Consider the following 18427-nt stretch of genomic DNA (forward strand, 5'->3'; position numbering starts at 1 on the left):
GTTAAGCGGAAACTGCAGTTAGCGGAAACTGTGGAAAAATGTTTGCGGAAGCTGCGATCAGCGAGGGTTAGAGCACAGATTACTTATGGTTAGGGTAAAGGTTAGCGGAAACTGCGAAAAAACGTTTGCAGAAACTGCAATCAGCGAGGGTTAGGGTTAGAGCAGTGGTTCCCAAACTGTGGGCCATGGCCCACTAGTGGGTCACGAAGACGGTTTCAGTGAGCCACAGAGTTATTTGTAATTGAACTTATACTGTTCCTGTATTGTTAACAATTTCTAGATTTTTTACCGAAAAATTTTATCTGCCATTCTTAAAACTGTCTGCCACGGGGAGGAATTGTTACGTAACAATGAGTTTTTAAGCTTGCATGTGCCAGAAATCGTACTTAAAAACAAGCGTTCTTTATGTCGTGGACTGATAGTTGTGAGGTGCAGAGCGAAGAAGAGATTGAATAAAAATTTGCAAATCGAGACATGCTAAACTAAATTACTAAATACTAAATTATTCAATGGCAAACAAAAGAAAGTATGATGATAGTTACGTTAAATTTGGATTTACTTCGTTAAATGATCATGGAGTCGAAAAGGGACAGTGCGTAGCATGCTACCGCGTCTTAAGCAATGAGTCATTGAGACTGAGTAAATTGAGAAATCACCTGGAAAAAAATCATCCTGAGTTGAAGAATAAAAGCATTGAGTATTTTAAACGACTAGAATCTAGCTGTAAACGTCAACGACTTGACAAAACTGGAAACTTTCAACAAACTGATCAGAAACTTACAGAAGCATCTTTTGTTGTTATAGCCAAATTATAGCTAAGCAGAAAAAAGCTCATAATATCGCTGAAACTGTTGTTAAACTGTCTGCACTGGCCATGACCAGAATTGTCCTGGGTGATAAACATAAGAAAAGTCTCAAAGCTATTCCTTTATCCAATAACACAGTAAAGAGACGAATTGCAGCAATGTCAGAAGACATTAAGGAACAAGTAATAACTGAAATAAATAAATCTGCTTTTGGTCTATTCGCCATCCAGCTGGATGAGTCTGTCGATGTATCTTCAGTTTCTCAACTTGAGGTTTTCGTTCGCTATGCAGTTGACACCTCTGTAAAGGAAGAATTACTCTTCTGCTGTGCTTTGAACACCAGCACAAAAGCATCAGATGTAATGGAAAAAGTCAACCATTTTTTTAATGAAAACGGAATATCCTGGGACAATCTGTGTGGCGTGTGCACTGACGGTGCACCTACGATGCTTGGTTCCAAAAGTAGATTTGAGGCACTTGTGCAAAGAAAGGCTACTGGCGTTATGTTTTCTCATTGCTTCATTCACCGGGAAGCTCTGGCTTCTAAAACTTTACCAAGTGGTCTCCAAGATGTGCTTAACGTTACTATTAAAATAGTAAATTTTGTGAAGAGCAGCGCTTTGCACACTTGTCTATTCAGAAAACTTTGTGAAGACATGGAATCTGATCATAAAAACCTTTTGTTTTACACAAAAGTTCGGTGGCTCTCTAAAGGGAACGTTTTATGCAGAGTGTTTGAGCTCCGCGATGAGTTGGAAATCTATTTAACTGATGTAAAACCTGAGTTAGCATTTCACTTTACCAATGCAAAATTTATTGCTTGTTTGGCATACTTGGTAGATATTTTTCATTCTTTAAACACCCTTAACCTGAAAATGCAAGGAAAAGAAAAAAACATTATTCAGAACATGGACTTGATCAATGCGTTTGTTGAAAAATTGGCAAACTGGAGACGAAAAGCTCAAAACGACAATTTTGCCATGTTTAACAACCTGTCTGATATTTACGAGTTAAACGATGAACTAAAGACCAATATTGTTCAACATCTGAAAGAGCTGGAAAGCGAATTCAAGTCATATTTTCCTGAAGTTAGTGCTGATGACCTATCACTTGCAAGAAATCCGTTTCGACTTTCCCCTGAAAATGTGGAAGATGAATTGCAAGACCAATTGATTGAATTGAAAAACAACTCCAGTTGCCGAGATCTATTCGAAACTTTGCCACTCACGGAATTCTGGCTAAGCATGGCATCATCATATCCAGAAATAAGCAAAACTGTACTTACCTTAAACAGTTATTGCCTTTCACTTCTACATGGTTATGTGAATCTGCCTTTTCAGCGCTAGTATGTATGAAGTCCAAGCAACGCAACCGCCTTGAAGTTGAACATGACATTCGCTGTGCTCTTTCGACAACTGAGCCAAGAATTTCTAAGCTTGTTGCTAAAGCGCAAGAGCACCCTTCCCATTAAAAAATAAATTGCAAAAAGCCATTTTGTTTGTTTTTGTGTTACATGTCATATAGTACAGTAATTAGGTAGTAGAACTTGGCCGATTAGCGTAGTGGTAAGAAACATCGCTATCTGTGCTGGAGGTCTGGGCTTCGATCTTCGGGCCAGTCAAATCAGGCACAGCGTCGCCACTTAGAAAATTGCTAGAGCCTATAGTGCTCGCCCATATACAAGTGTATAAAATATTTTGGGTGGGCCACAAACTTTTTTTGAATCAAAATTTAGGCCACGGAGTAAAAAAGTTTGGGAACCACTAGGTTAGAGCATAAATTACTCTATGGTTAGGGTAAAGGGGATGCAACCTAGTTCGTACCATGAACAGTTCGGACTGTCAGTTTGTACCTTGAAAAGATCGAGAGAAAAAATTAAAAAAAGCCGAAGTCGCTGATCGCAGTTTCCGCAATCATTTTTAAATTTTCCCCCAGAAAAGATTGAGAGAAAAAATAGCTCAAAGCCAAAGTCCGCTGATCGTAGTTTCCGCAGTTTCCGCTAACCCTAACTCTAACCATAGAGTAATCTATGCTCGAACCCTAACCCTCGCTGATCGCAGTTTCCGCAAACATTTTTCCGCAGGTTCAGCACACATTTTTCCGCAGTTTTTGCTAACCTTTACCCAAACCATAGAGTAATCTATGCTCTAACTAGGGAAGCTCTAACCCTCGCTGATCGCAGTTTCCGCAAACATTTTTCCGCTTACCCTAACTTTAACCATAGAGTAATCTATGCTCTAAGTGGTTCCCAAAACTGTGGGCCATGGCCCACTAGTGGGCCACGAAGACGGTTTCAGTGAGCCACAGAGTTATTTGTAATTGAACTTATACTGTTCCTGTATTGTTAACAATTTCTAGATTTTTTACCGAAAAATTTTAACTGCCATTCTTAAAACTGTCTGCCACGGGGAGGAATTGTTACGTAACAATGAGTTTTTAAGCTTGCATGTGCCAGAAATCGTACTTAAAAACAAGCGTTTTTTATGTCGTGGACTGATAGTTGTGAGGTGCAGAGCGAAGAAGAGATTGAATAAAAATTTGCAAATCGAGACATGCTAAACTAAATTACTAAATACTAAATTATTCAATGGCAAACAAAAGAAAGTATGATGATAGTTACGTTAAATTTGGATTTACTTCGTTAAATGATCATGGAGTCGAAAAGGGACAGTGCGTAGCATGCTACCGCGTCTTAAGCAATGAGTCATTGAGACTGAGTAAATTGAGAAATCACCTGGAAAAAAATCATCCTGAGTTGAAGAATAAAAGCATTGAGTATTTTAAACGACTAGAATTTAGCTGTAAACGTCAACGACTTGACAAAACTGGAAACTTTCAACAAACTGATCAGAAACTTACAGAAGCATCTTTTGTTGTTATAGCCAAATTTAGCTAAGCAGAAAAAAGCTCATAATATCGCTGAAACTGTTGTTAAACCGTCTGCACTGGCCATGACGAGAATTGTCCTGGGTGATAAACATAAGAAAAGTCTCAAAGCTATTCCTTTATCCAATAACACAGTAAAGAGACGAATTGCAGCAATGTCAGAAGACATTTTAAGGAACAAGTAATAACTGAAATAAATAAATCTGCTTTTGGTCTATTCGCCATCCAGCTGGATGAGTCTGTCGATGTATCTTCAGTTTCTCAACTTGAGGTTTTCGTTCGCTATGCAGTTGACACCTCTGTAAAGGAAGAATTACTCTTCTGCTGTGCTTTGAACACCAGCACAAAAGCATCAGATGTAATGGAAAAAGTCAACCATTTTTTTAATGAAAACGGAATATCCTGGGACAATCTGTGTGGCGTGTGCACTGACGGTGCACCTACGATGCTTGGTTCCAAAAGTAGATTTGAGGCACTTGTGCAAAGAAAGGCTACTGGCGTTATGTTTTCTCATTGCTTCATTCACCGGGAAGCTCTGGCTTCTAAAACTTTACCAAGTGGTCTCCAAGATGTGCTTAACGTTACTATTAAAATAGTAAATTTTGTGAAGAGCAGCGCTTTGCACACTTGTCTATTCAGAAAACTTTGTGAAGACATGGAATCTGATCATAAAAACCTTTTGTTTTACACAAAAGTTCGGTGGCTCTCTAAAGGGAACGTTTTATGCAGAGTGTTTGAGCTCCGCGATGAGTTGGAAATCTATTTAACTGATGTAAAACCTGAGTTAGCATTTCACTTTACCAATGCAAAATTTATTGCTTGTTTGGCATACTTGGTAGATATTTTTCATTCTTTAAACACCCTTAACCTGAAAATGCAAGGAAAAGAAAAAAACATTATTCAGAACATGGACTTGATCAATGCGTTTGTTGAAAAATTGGCAAACTGGAGACGAAAAGCTCAAAACGACAATTTTGCCATGTTTAACAACCTGTCTGATATTTACGAGTTAAACGATGAACTAAAGACCAATATTGTTCAACATCTGAAAGAGCTGGAAAGCGAATTCAAGTCATATTTTCCTGAAGTTAGTGCTGATGACCTATCACTTGCAAGAAATCCGTTTCGACTTTCCCCTGAAAATGTGGAAGATGAATTGCAAGACCAATTGATTGAATTGAAAAACAACTCCAGTTGCCGAGATCTATTCGAAACTTTGCCACTCACGGAATTCTGGCTAAGCATGGCATCATCATATCCAGAAATAAGCAAAACTGTACTTACCTTAAACAGTTATTGCCTTTCACTTCTACATGGTTATGTGAATCTGCCTTTTCAGCGCTAGTATGTATGAAGTCCAAGCAACGCAACCGCCTTGAAGTTGAACATGACATTCGCTGTGCTCTTTCGACAACTGAGCCAAGAATTTCTAAGCTTGTTGCTAAAGCGCAAGAGCACCCTTCCCATTAAAAAATAAATTGCAAAAAGCCATTTTGTTTGTTTTTGTGTTACATGTCATATAGTACAGTAATTAGGTAGTAGAACTTGGCCGATTAGCGTAGTGGTAAGAAACATCGCTATCTGTGCTGGAGGTCTGGGCTTCGATCTTCGGGCCAGTCAAATCAGGCACAGCGTCGCCACTTAGAAAATTGCTAGAGCCTATAGTGCTCGCCCATATACAAGTGTATAAAATATTTTGGGTGGGCCACGAACTTTTTTTGAATCAAAATTTAGGCCACGGAGTAAAAAAGTTTGGGAACCACTGCTCTAACCCTAACCCTCGCTGATCGCAGTTTCCGCAAACATGTTTCCGCAGTTTCCGCTAACCGCAGTTTCCGCTAACCCTCGAGTTTGTTTCAAATTGTTTGGGGAAACTCCGATCAGCGACTTCGGCTTTGTGCTATTAAACTGCGATCAGCGACTTCAGCTTTTTTTAATTTTTTCTCTTGATCTTTTCAGGGTACGAATGGTTCGGGTGCAACCTAGTTCGTACCTTGAACCATTCGTACAGTCAGTTTGTACCCTGAAAAGATCAAGAAAACAAATTAAACAAAGCCGAAGTCGCTGATCGGAGTTTCCCCAAACAATTTAAAACAAACTCGAGGGTTAGGGTTAGCAGAAACTGCGGTTAGCGGAAACTGCAAAACTGCGAAAAAATGTTTGCGGAAACTGCGATCAGCGAGGGTTAGGGTTAGAGCATAGATTACTCTATGGTTAGAGTTAGGATAAGCGGAAACTGCGGTTAGCGGAAACTGCAGAAAAATGTTTGCGGAAACTGCGGAAAAATGTTTGTGGAAACTGCGATCAGCGAAGGTTAGAGCATAGATTACTCTATAGTTAGGGTAAAGGTTAGAGGAAACTGCGGAAAAATGTTTGCGGAAACTGCGGAAAAATGTTTGCAGAAACTGCGATCAGCGAGAGTTAGGGTTAGAGCATAGATTACTCTATGGTTAGAATTAGGGTAAGGGTTAACGGAAACTGCGGAAAAATTTTGCGGAAACTGCGATCAGCGAGGGTAAGGGTTAGAGCATAGATTACCGTACTCTATGGTTAGAGTTAGCAAAAACTGCGGAAAACTGTTTGCGGAAACTGCGATCAGCGGACTTCGGTTTTGAGCTATTTTTTCTCTCGATCTTTTCAGGGGGAAATTTTTAAAATTGCGGAAACTGCGATCAGCGACTTCGGCTTTTTTAAATTTTTTTTCTTGATCTTTTCAAGGTACGAACTGACGGTACGAACTGTTCATGGTACGAACTAGGTCGCATCCGAATGGTTCAAGGTACGAACTAGGTTTGCACCCGGGTAAAGGTTAGCGGAAACTGCGGAAAAACTTTGCGGAAACTGCGGAAAAACGTTTGCGGAAACTGCGATCAGCGAGGGTTAGGGTCATAGGCGCCGACTATGGGGGGGGGAGCGGAGGGGCAAGACTTGAAACAGAAAAGCTGTCACGTAAGGCATTGCTGAATGATGATATTGAGAGATGCGAGATTGGGTTGAAGATTGCAGAGGAAATTATTGAGCAAGGGAATGCTAAGCTGCAAGATGCTCTTTCTAGTGAAACACTTCATAAAAACGAACTATTGTCTGTGCATGTGAAAATTAGTATTGGCCTTGAGAGAAAGCGTCAGTGCAATGAAGAACTGGCTGCCCTGAAATTGAAAAAAGTGTAGTTGGGGTGAAACGTAAGGGTTATTACTGCTCACCTTACTTTGCATATTTGTGAAGTGAAATAGTGGCTTTTCAAAAGTTTTTGGAACATTGTAAGTGTTTGTGTTACACTATCTGTACCCATAGGCGCCTAACTATTTTTTTGACCGTGGGGGCGAAAGCGTGTTTCATCAGCAGCAACGTAAATTCAGCAAAATGTCACGCAGATCGATGACGTAATTATGCCGTCACACTAAGATTGCTTTTATTGCCACACTCGGAGTTATCGCTACGTTCGACCTATCGTTAATTTATTATAAACAAAACTCGATCACTTCGGTTAAGCAAACACATGCCATGCGTCTGCTAGAGGTTGATGGACTGCGACTCTTTAAGCTAAGCACAACATAAAGTTCAGCAACGAACTAGATTTATTAGCATGAAACACGAGACGAAAAGGCAAGCCTCGAAACTGAAGGCGGCCATCGTGGCCATGGCCGCGATTAACCTACAAAAATCGACATTTTGTCCACCGGGTCTCACCCTTCCGTCGGCCGCATTTGTCCGCCATGACGTTCCGAGACGATTTTACGCAAGCAGCCTTGTGAATAAAGTACCTTGCCACTTATAATCACAAAGGATTAGAAAGCAGTCAAAGTACCCGATAAATCACAATACACACTGTCTATGCTTGAGTTGTTAACATTATTGATTGACCAAGCAGCTGATGTCTGACATCCGCAGGATGCAAGTGACATCACAATACACTTTATTGATGCGACTATTCAGTCTTCGAAATTAGCGTCGGCAATAAAAATGCCAAGGTTACACGAGCGCTTGTAAGGTTAGGATTAGACATTCCTCCGAGTCGTTATGGCACAGCCATAGATTTGTTCCTTAGTCAACACCCTGATGGATCTCTATGAAAAAGGAAGAGGCGTGTGGATTGGTATCAAAGCACGAAAGCCGCAAAACGTGGACGCTTCATTGCGAACGGCAAAGACGTGATGACGCGACAACCTCGTGCTCCGATACAGCATCTGATGATTCCGATTCTGACAGCTAGTTCTTTATCAAACAGACTTTGTGTTGTTCGCAGTATCCCAATTGTGCCGAAATTATGTTAGTGTATACGTAAATCTAGGCAATCTTCTCGCAGGGAGCTATTAATTTGTTACTGGTACCTGGTTGAGCAATTGACGTTATTTTATGATAATTCAACGTTGCTAGATGTCGAATTAATGCAAAACAAACGTAACTTTCTTATTGGGCATTGTTGTTATGCAATATAACCCGCCGGGAAAATTAAATCGATTTGTGCTGACTCAAACGTTGAATCATCCCGAAATTAACTTACTTTTCCGCCCGTGAGTTATCGTGAATGACTGTAACAGCGTGCGACGTGCGTATCTTGTTGCTCGCTTTATCGCTAGTTTTGGCATTATTACATCACAACAAATCAAACAGTGCGGTCGTGATAGACTACTCTAGTATATTTTTCGCTTCTGCCAAATTAAAAATGTGCTAATTTCGAAGACTGTATGTTGATGCGTGTCGAAGTTCCGATGGCCGCCATGTGCTTGTGATTGGCCGCCGAACAGCTTGCTTCAGTCGGACACGTTTGGCTGCCGGAAAAAAAAGTTGTTTCGAGGCCTGAAAGGTTTACTAAAAGGTATACTGTATTAATGGAATGACAATGTTTTGAAAATGGAATGCAAATACTAACTTGATCATACGCTTGAAAATATACCTGTTGAAAGTAAAATCATTCATGTTTACATCAATTCAACAGCACGTCACCTTGAATAAATTTAGAAGTGGCTGACATCCGTAAACAGCCCTTGAAAATAGTTACGGAGAGACGTTTGATTAAGTTTTCCGCTTGACATTTCTCTCTTTTCACTACAATGTCGCAACTTATGACTGACCTGCTTTCAATTCGCTGTCAAACGCCGGTTTTCGTGTTGTAGATGAAACAAAAGATGCACATATTCCCGCCTTTGATCGGGTTTCTATGGCAACGGTCGTGTGTGCGCAATGCGGTTTGTACCAGCCCTTGTTGCGTTGGTTAATGTTAGTGGTTACCTCGGGTCGACACTTCGAGTTCATTTTCACAGCGAGCGATTCACTGCAGAGGTTTCGACTTTCGAAAGCGACATCGAGTCTGTTTGCAAGTGCATAAAGCTAAACGCACGCTCCGTGTCTACGTAGCAAATTGTGTTGTTTTTGGGTGCGTCTGCAGACGTTAAATCAATGTAAAATGACAGATTTTGTTGTCTGGTATGGGATTGTAGCATCGCTGCTCGTTCTGGTGATTATTTATTGCGAAGCTGTTGTGGTGTGCATTTAAAAAATGTTTTCCTGCTGCCGATCGCTAGTTTATCTATTGTTTTATGTACCAATACAGCATAAAAGTTGCCCCCACAGAGAAATATGCGTGGGGGCCGGGCCCCCACGCCCCCACGGGTTAGGCGCCTATGTCTGTACCCCTGGGGTTTTTTTTCGGTCATTGACCGATTTTTTAGCAAAATGTCCGAAAAATATATAGTTAATTCGGTCTAAATGGCTGACAAAATATGTAGTCAATTGTCTAACTACAGACAGTGCACACCGTTTCAACCTTCCGGTCTCGTCAGTGCAGTGTTTACACTGGAATGGCCATGAAGGTATATACCTCCATGTGACATTTTCCTATTTCTGGTACATAAGCACCAAAAATAGTACTACTGCCAACCTTGCCAAAGAGCTCAAACTGCAAGCAGTGAGCTTTGCGCAATGCATAGCAAGGTGCCCCCAGTAAAGTGCTCAATCGGCGTAAGCCAAGAGCATCAATAACCAATAAAATAATATAATCAATAAAATACGGTAAATAGTCAATTGACTATATATGACCAAAAATGACTAAAATTGACCGAATTTTTTACAAGTCATTTCGGACAAATGACCGAAAAGTCTCAGCGAAAAAAAACCCTAGTCTGTACCCACTGGCGCCGACTTATGGGGTAACCGCTGTAACGGGGTGGCAGCCACCCCGTTTAGTTTACATTACTTACTGCAAATAAATGTAATTTGAACGGACGTTTAAATCTTTTTTTGATCATTGGTTTTCGCTTCAAGTCAACGTAAAGCAAGAGGTGAACCAATACAGTATTGCGAAGAAAATGATTGTTTTTGTCACAAGCATGATACTCGCGTAACATCAAGCAAGCTACGTGAAGATTACGCAACACGTGGCTACGAGTTTTTTCCTTGTTGCGATCGTTTTATTTGTTACTTGTCATAAGTCATTGTTACATTTGTTAGGTTTGCAATGGGATTTATTAAACAATAAAATACAATCTTTCCATTGCCTCCCTCAAAAATCTTTTTTGAAAAATTTTAAACTGCTCATAATATCGCTATAAATTATGCCAGCTATAAAATACTTGGAAATAAAATTATCTCGATGATTGATAGCTCCACCCCCTAAATAAATGAATATCCATTTTCAAATTTCATTAAAAAAATGCAATTTTCAAAACTTTTTGAGTTTTATTTAAAAAGTGCACTTAGTAAAGTAGGCTAGCAGTTTTAGCATTCTGCAAATTTACACGTTTACATGATTCTATTCAAGAAAAGCTACACCCCCTGCCAATTCCCAATAATAAAAGCAACCTTTTTCAATTACTCAAGATTTTGCATTTTGAATTATTTTCCGATTTCAATTGGAGTGTACTGTCATCTACTTCATGCTTTAATTTCTACTTTGTTATCTACTTCATGCAGTAATATTGCGTGTCGATGCGTGACAAACTGTGAGGCGGGAATTTATTGGTCTGACATAGGAGTTGCTTGTTACATCATAGAAAAAATTACGAAACGTTGTCCAGTAAAAGTTTTCGCCGACATTCCAGCTCTATTTAGCTTAAAGATGCCACCAAAAAAGCATTCAAAATTGCAGCTCTCCATTGAGTCATTTTTTGTTGCATCTAGTCAGGATTTCAGCCAGCATGAAAGTGACCAAATGCCTGAACGAAACGAAAGTGTGCCACTGTCAAAAGGCGTTAGCACGATCAGGGAGGTGGAAGAACCGAGCACGAGCAGGATAATCGCTGTTGAAGGGAGAAGCTATCAAAAATCGCGGGAGAGCGAATTCCCGTGGCTAGAATATGATAGATGCAAAGATAGAGCATTCTGTCCGATTTGCAACTATGTCGCAACTGCTTGATTTGATCCATTTGCAGCAATGAAACAATTTCATTAATGCTTCCAAACGTGGTCTGCATTGTGAAAATGTACTTATCGTTGCCTTCCACCACCTGCGAGGCGGAGCGATCGTTTAGTGCACTCAGGCACATAAAAACCTACTTGCGATCTATCATGACGCAACAGCGATTGAACCATGTCCTAATTTTAAATGTTTATCAAGCTGAAGCTTCACGGTTACAACTTGACCAGTTGATTAACAGTTGGATTGACAGAGCTGCTGTTCGCAAAAATACTTTTGCCAAATGTTAAGTGTCAGAGCAGCTCAACGTAACAATAAAATTCACGACATACCTCCTGTGCTTTGTTTTGAAGTTGCTTTGTAAATTATCGAGCTACAAATCAGGTGTGAAAAAACAATTGCATCTACGAAACACGCTTAGTAAAAATCAAACAAAAACATGCAGTTTGAAAGTTTTTAGGTTGCCATATTGTGCTATCCGCCACCCCGTGCAAAAATAAAAGTCGGCGCCTATGTCTGTACCTTTGTTTTTTAATTTAATTGCATTTCTTGCTGTGGCCAATTGTGTTTTATTGTGAAGTGGAAAAGTAGTGTTTCAGTATAATTTTTGGAAAGTTGTAGAATGTAGGGCATGTTTTGAGTACCGGTATGAACAATCATATGGCCAAATGTTCATAAACAACCACTTTGTATTGTAAATCGAAGCAATGTTATTTTTATTTTAAAGTCTAATACTGAAAATTTTACAAAGGTATCATACCTGGCAGTTTTCATATTTAAGTATTTTACATTGTAAGAATGTGGTGTGGTTGTTCTGAATTCAGTATAATAAGCACTGCTGCTGTAAAAAGTGTTGGCTTAAAATAGTTTTGCCAATTTTTAAACCAAAACACTTTTTAACGATTGTATTTTTACCATTCCAAGTCGTGCTGTTGTTGTGTACATGATCTTAAAAATCTACCCAAAACATAAAAAAAGCCATAAAATTGTACTGCATATCATAAAAAAAGTACGGTATATATAAAAAATGGGTCTGCTACTATTCGGTGAGTCCGATTCGGTGAGTCTGATTCAGTGAGTTCCTAACCTCTAACCCCTAACCCTAACTCCAAACCCCTAACCCTAAAACGGCAATGATAATTAGGCTACGGTACCCAATAATTAAAAAAAAAAATTGAAAAAATCCCCCGTTAAGGGATCGGACTCATCGAATCAGACTCACCGAATCGGACTCACCGAAACGAGCCATTCCGATAAAAAATAGCCTATTAGAGTTAGGAATAAAATTAGGGTTTTGATTAAGGATGTGCCGATTAATCGGCATCGGAATCGGCAGGTATCGGCAATTTTTGGAGAATCGGCATCGGAAAAAAATTGCCGATTCTTTCCGATTCTTTATCAAAGTTTCCTAATCAAAAGTAGCGCGAGCGCGTGGAAATACCGATCAAAGAACGGCTTCTTTGAACAACCGCATCAGCCTCAACTAGCATTCGGAGAGCGGTAGTCTAAATTATGACGATTGTACGCCATTTTGTAAACTTTCGTTTAGTAGGCACGAGATCAAAATATTTTCTTTCTTTGAAATGACGAAAAACGTTCAAAGAGAAAATCAGACCAGATAAAATATAAAAGTTGAATGATTACACAACGGTTAGAAGTTACAGGAGAAATAGATTATTACGTAATAGTTATTATCTTGCAGTATGCGAGGCGCTAAAAGCAAGAAGAGAAAAAGCGAGGGAGTATAAACTGCTAAGAAAATGAGAGCAACTGTCTGAAAGATTCAAAACGCTTTAGAAAAAAACAAAGGGCGTCAATGGAAAACAACGTGTGAAGTTGCAAGTTATATCTTTTCAGACGCTGAATTGCAGTGAATTAATCTTGTCACTTAGTAAACACGTGAAAAAAGATTACCTCGTTTGCGCAATAATCACTCGATTGTTTGTTCAACCCATGAAACGGACTATGTTACAGCCAAATGCTGTCCCAGCTCTAGTCGGCATTCGGCAAAATTAGGGAGTTTTCTTTGATCTGTAAAATATACCTTAATGCACACATTTTTAGCGCAGCAAAAAGAGAAATGACATCGTGTACAGTTAGAAGTTGTCATTGTTTTTAAACATTGTAGACGTCAATTTATTATGTTCTTGTGCGATTATTTTCTCCTGTATCAATCACCTGCTTTAAGTTCTGTAACGGAAGGGAATTCTTAATTTATTTCGTCATCCCCGGACTGGCTACATAAATCCATCATTGTTAAAAATTGCAAATAAATTGCTTTCGTCACCACCATCGTCGATCGAAAGCGAACGAACTTTTAGCACAGGTGGCAACATTTTTACGCCTTAACGGACCAGACTTACTGCAGCAACTGGAGAAAAGTTGATGTTATTGCATTTTAATTTACGTGTCTTTAATTTTGAATATTAAAAAGCGGAAATGTTCTTTGAAATTATTGTTTAATCGTTGTAAAATTCGTAGTCACTGAAAGTTGCTTAATGTTAAGTTACTAAGCAGAGAGAAGTGAACTCCAAGTATATTATATAGGCCTATCACGCTTAATGCGTTCAACAAACAATCGTGTGATTGCGCAAACGTAATCAAACCAGCTACCCGGTAATCTTCACGTGTTTGCTAAGCAACAAGATTGGCTGCAACTCTGCATTCGAAAACAATACTAATTTCTTCACAAGATGTTTTTCTTTTTTCGCCTATTGATGCACTTTGAATGCAAGGCTGGTGTGTTACTTTTTTAAAGATTTTTGTGTATTCAATACCGCTGTGTTCATTTTCTTTTACACTCTGGTCTTTTTTTCTTCTTGTTTCTGGCACCTTCTTGAATTCTGCGAGAAAAATACTGCAAACCGCACAAGATAATATTTTGCACACTGCGTTAAGCTACGTTTATTTTGCACTCTGTGAGCGATGGCGATTTTTCTCTTTTGACTGATTTCCGCGACAAATAAAACGTCTGTCTATCAACACTTTGTAGCGCGCAAGAAGTAAAGAACTACGGTACCGTAAAAAATCACGCTGTCTAGAGCAGGTGACAAAGTGAACGCTTTTAGACACTTCAAAGGCAGCAACTTGTAACAAAATCGCAACCACTTGTAAAGCGCCAACTAAAAGCAGCTTTAATCATTTAACCAAAGAATCGGCATCGGTATCGGCATCGGAATCGGTAAATATTTAAGAATCGGAATCGGCATCGGCAAAAATTCTGTAATCGGCACATCCCTAGTTTTGATCTTTGCCCATGGCTAAAAAAAATTTCCAAAATACAAGTAATTGTTTTCAATGGATGCAACCTAATTCGTACCCTGAACAATTCGTAGTTCGTACCATAAAAAAATCGAGAAAAAAAGAAGCCAAAATAGCACACGGATCGGAGTTTCCGCTTAACTCTAGTTACGGTAACCCTAACCCTAATTCTAAATTTTTGCGGAAACTCCGATCAGCGACTTTGGCTTTGTTGCGATCAGCGACTTCGGCTTTGTGCTATTTTTTCTCTTGATCTTTTCAGGGTACGAACTGAGGGTACGGATTGTTCAGGGTACGAATTAGGTAGCACCCATTTTTAATAGCTTTAAACTGTTCTCAAATTAGGGCAGAATTCCTTATCTGGCAACACTACTGAGGCTATTATTACACTATATAGTTTAAATATAGCCACAGCCTTTAAGTTTTCAGAAGCTATTTTTAGCGCTTTTTCAGGTTGCATTTGTTTTAGGATTTCAGTTTCTTATTTTAGATGTATATATATAATACAGGTAAAATAAGTCATTAATACACAATTATGGTATGTCTTAAGTAGGCTAGACAAATGAAAGGAATTTCATCCCTGTTCAATAGAATTGTTTTGATACTAATGACTTAGATTAATATTTGAAAACATTCCATGCTTTTGGCCAAGAATAAATCATATACTGTTTCATCAGAATGTTTTAGGCTATGATTGGAAGGCACCTAAGCACATTATTTTGCATTTTTTTGATGCTCCTGAATGTCATTGATGTCTTTGGTCGAGTCACATCAGGTAATAAAATGGAATTGACTACATTTATGACACTTTAAATAAATATATGGTATGTACAGGCCTCTAAGCTTCCGGTGGCCATGGCTGCTGCAAGGAGTCACCAGATGGCTTCTGAACTATCGCGTCGGTAGACCATGTTCGGTCACCAGCTTACACACAGCAACATTTCTCCACCCGTTGATATTTCAAACTTTTTTTCTTCACTCGCATTCGTATTTCAAACTTTTTTTCTCCACTTGAGTTCGTACATAAAACTTTTTTCTGTTCACTCGCATTCGCAATTTTTTTCACAAACAAGGCAAATTCCTCAATCGCTTACTAGAAATATTGCTGATAAAATTTTTGTAAAACATAAATTGGGTGTCAACAGGTCTATGAAAATTTGAAGACTAGCTCTACATCTACTTTGAAAGTAAGTGCATTTAAATACAACTGCAAATACGTTTCAGGGCCTTGTTTGCATTGTTCTTACACAAAAACACGATATCAATTAAAGTATTGTTTAAAACACGGATTTTTAATTTTGACTGCCAGGCACGAGAATTTGGCCCCTGGGAAGAAGCTCAGGTAGGCCATGTTTGGTCGCCGGAAAAACAAAGGAGCTTAGAGGCCTGCTAAGTATAATATATGTATGAAATACTGTATAATAAATGTTTAACATATTATATATACCGGTATGTATATGTGATTACAGTTATGCAATTGATTGAGTTTCGCTTTTAGCAGCATGATCGTTGCTTACTTCACAAGGTAATTCGAAATGTGTAAAGAAGCGACCAACAACGTAATCCAAAAACTGTCAACAGGAAGAACACAAATCTGCAGCCCGTTCCACCCTGAAGAGATCGGTTCCCTTCTCGAGATTACCCTTCAGAACAATGTCTTCACATTCAAGGAGAAGTTCTATAGCCAAGTTGACGATCTACCAATGGGAAACGCCATATCTGGAGTCCTCGCCATCCTCTTCATGGACACCCTTGAAAAGCAGACATTGCGGAACCAGACAAACCTCACTCTCTACAGACGATACGTTGACGACACATTCTTGCTGACAGTCAACAATAAAGAAGCCTTAGCCATCCAAAATGCTCTCAACCAAGCGCACCCAACCATCAACTTTGAAATAGAATTACCAACAGCAGACAACACCATCTCACTACTGGACTTCACCATAAAAATCGACAAAGACGGCACAGTCCACCACGAGTTCTACCAGAAAAAAGCAAAGGCAAAACTACTCCCACACTTCGACTCGGCCCTACCCACAAGCAGTAAGAAGACCACACTCTTAAACGAAATACAGAGAAGAAGGGATAGATGTTCTTCACCCAATAAAGCAGCACCACACCTGACTGAATTCGAAAAGACAATCAGGGAAAACGGATACCCTAAGGACTTTCTTAAGCAACCACCCAGACGACGACGACGACACCGACAAAGCAGACAACCCCCACGTCAGACACCATACAACCCAATACATTTCGAATTTCCTCATATGAGCGACGACGCGGATCGTAAATTAAAGAAAGTCTTCAAAGACCTGGACTTGCCAGTCCGCCTCTTTCGACGCTCACAAATCCTCCAAAACGCACTTAAAAAACCACAAAAATCCGAACCTTGCCGGCTGCAAAACTGCCAACTACGGAACGACGACATGTGTACCACCAAGAACTGTGTCTACAAGATCACTTGCAAGGAAAGCTATATAGGCAGCACGATCCGCCCACTCCACTCCCACATCAAAGAACACCTTAGCTTAGATAAAAGTTCGGTCTTTGATCATCAACAACAGTGCCACGCCGACTTTGAGTTTAAAATTATTGCCAGAGAAAATGATGCGGTACAATTACGTTTCAAAGAGGCCATATTCATCAGCAGGCAAAATCCTAAAATCAACAACCGTGCCGAAAGGGAAGAATTACGTCACCTAATCTACTAACAACTGATTCAACAAAATTTCACAGCAAAGCGCCTAACAGCACAGAAACTCAACAGCCGGCAGCCTCAAGCTAAACCAAAGAGCCACATGAAAGAACCACTCACTGAATTCAACACCATTTGTCATAGCACATGACTAGGAAACTGTGTTCCAAAAGCTCGTGTAATTCGATATTGCCACAACTAACTCGCAGCATCAGGCTTAAACAGATCATTAGAATCTACAGTTTTACACTGTGAAGAAAAGTGAAATAACCTGTTATAGTTGTTAAATGTTTTGTAACTATGTATATAATATTTGTGATGTAATTCTCTCTACACTTTTTGTACTGTTGATAGTCGGAATGGCCCGTTGCAGTGAGTCCGATCCCTATTCGGTATTTTTTCAATTTTTTTTTAATTATTGGGTACCGTAGCCTAATTATCATTGCCGTTTTAGGGTTATGGGTTAAGGGTTAGAGGTTAGGAACTCACCGAATCGGACTCACTGAATAGTAGCAGACCCGTTGATAGTATACGAGGTCCGGCTAAAAAGAAACGAGACTGGTGAATTTTAAAGTTTATTAAAACCCATAGCAAGTGAAGTTCACTTTGAATACGAAGTACAACTATAATGTGACCTCTAACGGTCACCTTCAAAATATTCGCCATCGGCTTCCACGCACTTTGTCATTCTTCTTGACCATGCCCTGAAGCATTCTTCAAATTCCCTTTTTTCTATTGATTTGATGTGTGCTGATTGGTGAATTCACAGTTTTCCATTGCTGGCTCTTTCTTTTTGTCTCAGGATCGTATTGAAAAATTCATGATTCGTCTCCAGTGATGACCCTTTTTAATATTGTTTCATCTGCATCAATTTATTCAAGGATGTCTTGACACACAGTCAAACGACGAGCTTTCTACTCTTGTGTCAAGAGCCGTGGAACCATTTTGACACACACTTTTCGCATGCCCAACTTTTCTACCAAAATGCTTCGGACTGTTTCTTTATCAAGTCCAAGTTCGCCAGCCATAATTCGAATAGTGAGCCGGCGGTCACTGCGAACCAACTGACGAACCTATTCGATGTTTGCATCTGTCTTGGAAGTGGAAGGCCTTCCTGATTTGAGATTATCATCCACATCCTCCCTGCCCTCCACAAATCGCTTGTGCCATTCAAACACTCTTGCTCTCGACATGCAAGAATCACCATAAGCCTCAAGCAGCATCTTCAAAGTCTCTGTTGCAGTTTTTACAAGTTTAACACAAAATTTGATGTTGATTCTTTGTTCAGTTGTCCTTTTGCAAAATTGAAAACAAAATCACTTTATTCAATAAAAAAGTTTAATGGAAATTGTTAACAGATACTTTACCACCTTCACTTAACTCTCCCTAAGAACAAATGCAACAATGTCATTGTGACAACAC

The 18427-nt window shown here is 39.5% G+C and overlaps 2 protein-coding genes and 1 pseudogene across 2 annotated transcripts in view; all 3 read left to right on the forward strand.

Moving 5' to 3' along the window:
* Positions 1-874: 874 nt before the first annotated feature.
* On the forward strand, positions 875-2152 carry LOC145773749 (protein FAM200A-like). Its single transcript, XM_082584883.1, has one exon. It carries the CDS (start codon positions 875-877, stop codon positions 2150-2152), a length of 1278 nt encoding a protein of 425 aa, XP_082441009.1.
* Positions 2153-3757: 1605 nt separating this feature from the next.
* Positions 3758-5037, forward strand: LOC145773750 (protein FAM200A-like; annotated as a pseudogene).
* Positions 5038-15842: 10805 nt separating this feature from the next.
* The window catches only part of LOC145773751 (prolow-density lipoprotein receptor-related protein 1-like), a 163258-nt gene continuing 160673 nt past the window's right edge, over positions 15843-18427 (forward strand). Inside the window, exon 1 of the mRNA XM_082584884.1 lies at positions 15843-16922. Coding sequence (XP_082441010.1) covers positions 15843-16922 — 1080 coding nt within the window. The remainder of the gene's footprint in view (positions 16923-18427) is intronic.

This window comes from Aplidium turbinatum, chromosome 7 (genome assembly GCF_918807975.1).
Source record: "Aplidium turbinatum chromosome 7, kaAplTurb1.1, whole genome shotgun sequence".
NCBI lineage: Eukaryota > Metazoa > Chordata > Ascidiacea > Aplousobranchia > Polyclinidae > Aplidium > Aplidium turbinatum.

Excerpts from the sequence above, each read along its gene's own strand:
- LOC145773749 (XM_082584883.1), top strand. The coding sequence starts at position 875 with ATGACCAGAATTGTCCTGGGTGATAAACATAAGAAAAGTCTCAAAGCT.